Raw genomic sequence first — 3192 nt, 5'->3', positions numbered from 1 at the left:
CACACACACACACACACACACACACACACACACACACACACACACACGTGTTTTCAGCAAATGAAGTACCGGGACCGTGCAGCTGAACGCAGAGAGAAGTACGGCATCCCTGAGCCACCAGAGCCCAAGAGGAGGAAGTATGGGGGCATGTCCGCAGCTTCTGTGTAAGTGCCCGGGGCCAAGGGGAGGGGCTTGGGGCCGGCAGGCCAGTCACTCACACTGTCTCACTGGCCCCTGCAGGGACTTTGAGCAGCCCACGCGGGATGGGCTGGGCAGTGACAACATCGGCAGCCGCATGCTCCAGGCCATGGGCTGGAAAGAGGGTAGTGGCCTGGGCCGCAAGAAGCAGGGCATTGTGACGCCCATTGAGGTGAGTCTCCTGTGATCCCATCCCCATCCTCCAACATCCTCTCTCTGCTGCACCCCCATCCCGCAGCCGACCTGACAGCTTGCCTCTCTCACGTAGGCCCAGACACGGGTGCGGGGTTCCGGCTTGGGTGCCCGAGGCAGCTCCTATGGGGTCACTTCAACCGAGTCCTACAAGGAGACACTGCACAAGACAATGGTGACCCGCTTCAACGAGGCCCAGTGAGCAGCTGCAAGAGCTGCTGCTACATATGTTGGGTCCAGCAGGGGAGGGTGAAGTGTGGGTGGTCTGAGTGGGGCCCTGCACCTGTCTACCAGCCCACTCCCCATCCAGAGAGGCCCTGACCAAGTCAGACTTTGAGTTGGTGACTTTTGTTGGCAAACTGGGCTGGGATCATGCTCTTTTTTTTTTGTAATAAAAGCTGAAAAGTCCATAGCCTGCATGTCTCTCTCTCATGCACCAGTGTGGTTTGTGGCCCACACGCAGGGACATAAACACAGGTGGACGAGGGACCTCATCAGGCCAAGGTAGGTGGCAGTGGTAGCATTCATGGCGTCTGGTGCATGGGGGCTACCGGCTTGGGATGAAGGTGGGGGTTATAACAGGAAGTTCTGGCCTGTGCCCCGACCCACAAGATCCTGGTCACGGCCCCCTGGCCATTGTCAAGTCCAGCAGGTCTCCATATACCAGGAAATCCCACACCAGTAGGACACCATCGGGCTTGAAGTCCCCTTGAGTCAGAGCCAGCACTGGGAACTTCCCACCCCTGGCCTTGCCACCCAGCAGCTGCACCCACTGTACAATCGCAGGGCTAAACCTAAACCACACTTGGCCCTCCCTGGGGCTGGGGACTGCCCAAGGGCATCTCCCAATTGGACGACAGTGGGCACTCTGGCCCCAGTCACCCCTCTGCCCTCAATGGGCAGATGACCTCAGAGGGGTGGAGCTAGAGAGGCTCAGCCTGCCAATCCCAGGTCAGAGATGCCCCATCAGGACCAGTTGGGCCCACACTTATTCCCATCCTCTCCACGACTGTTAGCACAGGACCCACCCTTCTGGTCACTGCCGACCAGTCTGCACCCTGTGATTCCCAAGTATGTGTGTGCTCTCAGCACAGGTTTGGGTGCAGTGGAACATGAAGCTGAGGCTGCCCTCTCCCGGCTGGCCCTGAAGGTTTGGGCGGGAAATAGGGCCAGGAACTGCCCCGGCCCCAAACAGAGGCTTGTGAGGTGAGAAGGTGAAAGGGGAGGTGCTAAGGGAAAAGCAGTGGGCACAAAGCCCCTCCCCCACTTATTGGCCTGCATTGTGACACCTCCCTGCACCAGCTGTAGGAGGCAAGGTGAGAAAGAAGGGGCCCCCAGAGGTGATGTGGTGATTCGGGGTGGGGGTGTTGCCCAGGGACAGAGGAGGGTGGTGTGGGAGAGGGGAGAGGGACAGGAAATAGGAATAGAAGGAGGCCACCTGTAAGAACCTGTCTCAGGTTGGGTGGGTTTTAGCCTGGAGGCGCCTATATGTTCCCTTCCCGCTTCCCACCCCCCAGGGCTCTCAGAATCCCACAGCAAGGAACCCTTATATATGGTTGGAAGTAGTAAATGGTGCAGCCACTGTGGAAAACTGGTTGTTTCATATAAAAGTAAACATATACTTACCCCATGACCCAACAATTTAATTCTTAGATATTTACCCCCAAATAAATGCAAACACGCCAACAAAAAGACCTGTTATACGTACATGGAAAGCAGCAGCTACGTTCACAGTAGCCAAAAACTAGGAACCCAAACATAAAACAAGAGGAGAATGGATAAATTACGGTCTATTCATACAATGGACTACAACTCAGCAATAAAGAAGAACAAAATACTGATATAAACATCAACATGAATGAATCTCACAAACATGAGTGAAAAAAGACACAAAAGAGTACACACTCTATAATTCCATTTATGTGAAGTTCTCAGTCAAAACATGTTGGTGGGGCACCTGGCTGGCATGCAGCTCAGTAGAGCATGCGACTCTTGATCTCAAAGTTGTGTAAGTTTGAGCCCCGAGTTGGCTGTAGAGATTAAAGTCAAAAAAAAAAAAAAAAAAACCATTTTGGTGATAGAGCAGAGTGGAGGTGGGGAGGGTGTCTTTCACTGGAAAGGGTTGCAAGGTAGCTTTCTGGAATAATGAATAAGTTCTAGATCTTGACTGGGGTTACTGGCCACATGGGTGTATATGTAGGTAAAAATTCAAGCTGTACAATTAAAATCTGAAGTTGTGCCAGGTACTAGAAAAGAATAAAAGATGTCTATTTTATGAAGCTAGTGTAATCTCTATCCCTGAAACAGGTAAGATAATACAAGAAAATCTTGCCCCACACCTGGTTCCTAATGGAGTATTTCCCATGTCGGTTGATGACAACTCCATCCTCCCAGGTGCTCAGGCTAATGACCTGGGGGGTCGGCCAGGACTCCTCTCTACTTTTCATGTCCTCTGTCTGATCTCTTGGCATATCCTGGCGTCTTTTCCTTCAAAATCAGCCCAAAATCAAATCTCTCCTCACCCCTTCCACTTTTACCATCTTAGTCTGATCCTCTCTCATCGCTTCTGGAGTCTTGCAGTGGCCTTTCCGCTGGTGTCTCTGCTCCCATCTTTCCCCTTACAGTTTGTTCTCTCTCCACCCAGAGCAGCCAGCTGGTTTACACTGAAACATAATTTATATAATGTGACACCTCCGCTTAAAATCCTTTCACGGCTCCCCACGGATCTTAGAACAAAACCCAAACATCTCAGCCTGGCTTATAATACCCTCCTTGACCCGGCCTCAGAGCTCATCACCAGTG

At 52.3% G+C, this 3192-nt stretch overlaps 1 protein-coding gene across 7 annotated transcripts in view; it reads left to right on the top strand.

Moving 5' to 3' along the window:
• The window catches only part of RBM10 (RNA binding motif protein 10), a 29679-nt gene extending 28882 nt beyond the window's left edge, over positions 1–797 (top strand). For all 7 annotated transcript variants that reach the window (XM_025857919.2, XM_025857917.2, XM_025857918.2 and 4 more), the window contains 3 exons: positions 58–164; positions 241–370; positions 467–797. In XM_025857919.2, the coding sequence (XP_025713704.1) occupies positions 58–164; positions 241–370; positions 467–592 (363 nt within the window). In that variant the 3' untranslated portion in view covers positions 593–797. The remainder of the gene's footprint in view (positions 1–57; positions 165–240; positions 371–466) is intronic.
• Positions 798–3192: the final 2395 nt, after the last annotated feature.

Source organism: Callorhinus ursinus, unplaced genomic scaffold (genome assembly GCF_003265705.2).
Source record: "Callorhinus ursinus isolate GAN/ISIS: 27379988/994484 unplaced genomic scaffold, GSC_fseal_2.0 scaffold16, whole genome shotgun sequence".
Classification (NCBI taxonomy): Eukaryota; Metazoa; Chordata; class Mammalia; order Carnivora; family Otariidae; genus Callorhinus; species Callorhinus ursinus.
Note: the sequence above shows the minus strand (reverse complement) of the source record. Positions and strands in the feature narration are given on the sequence as shown.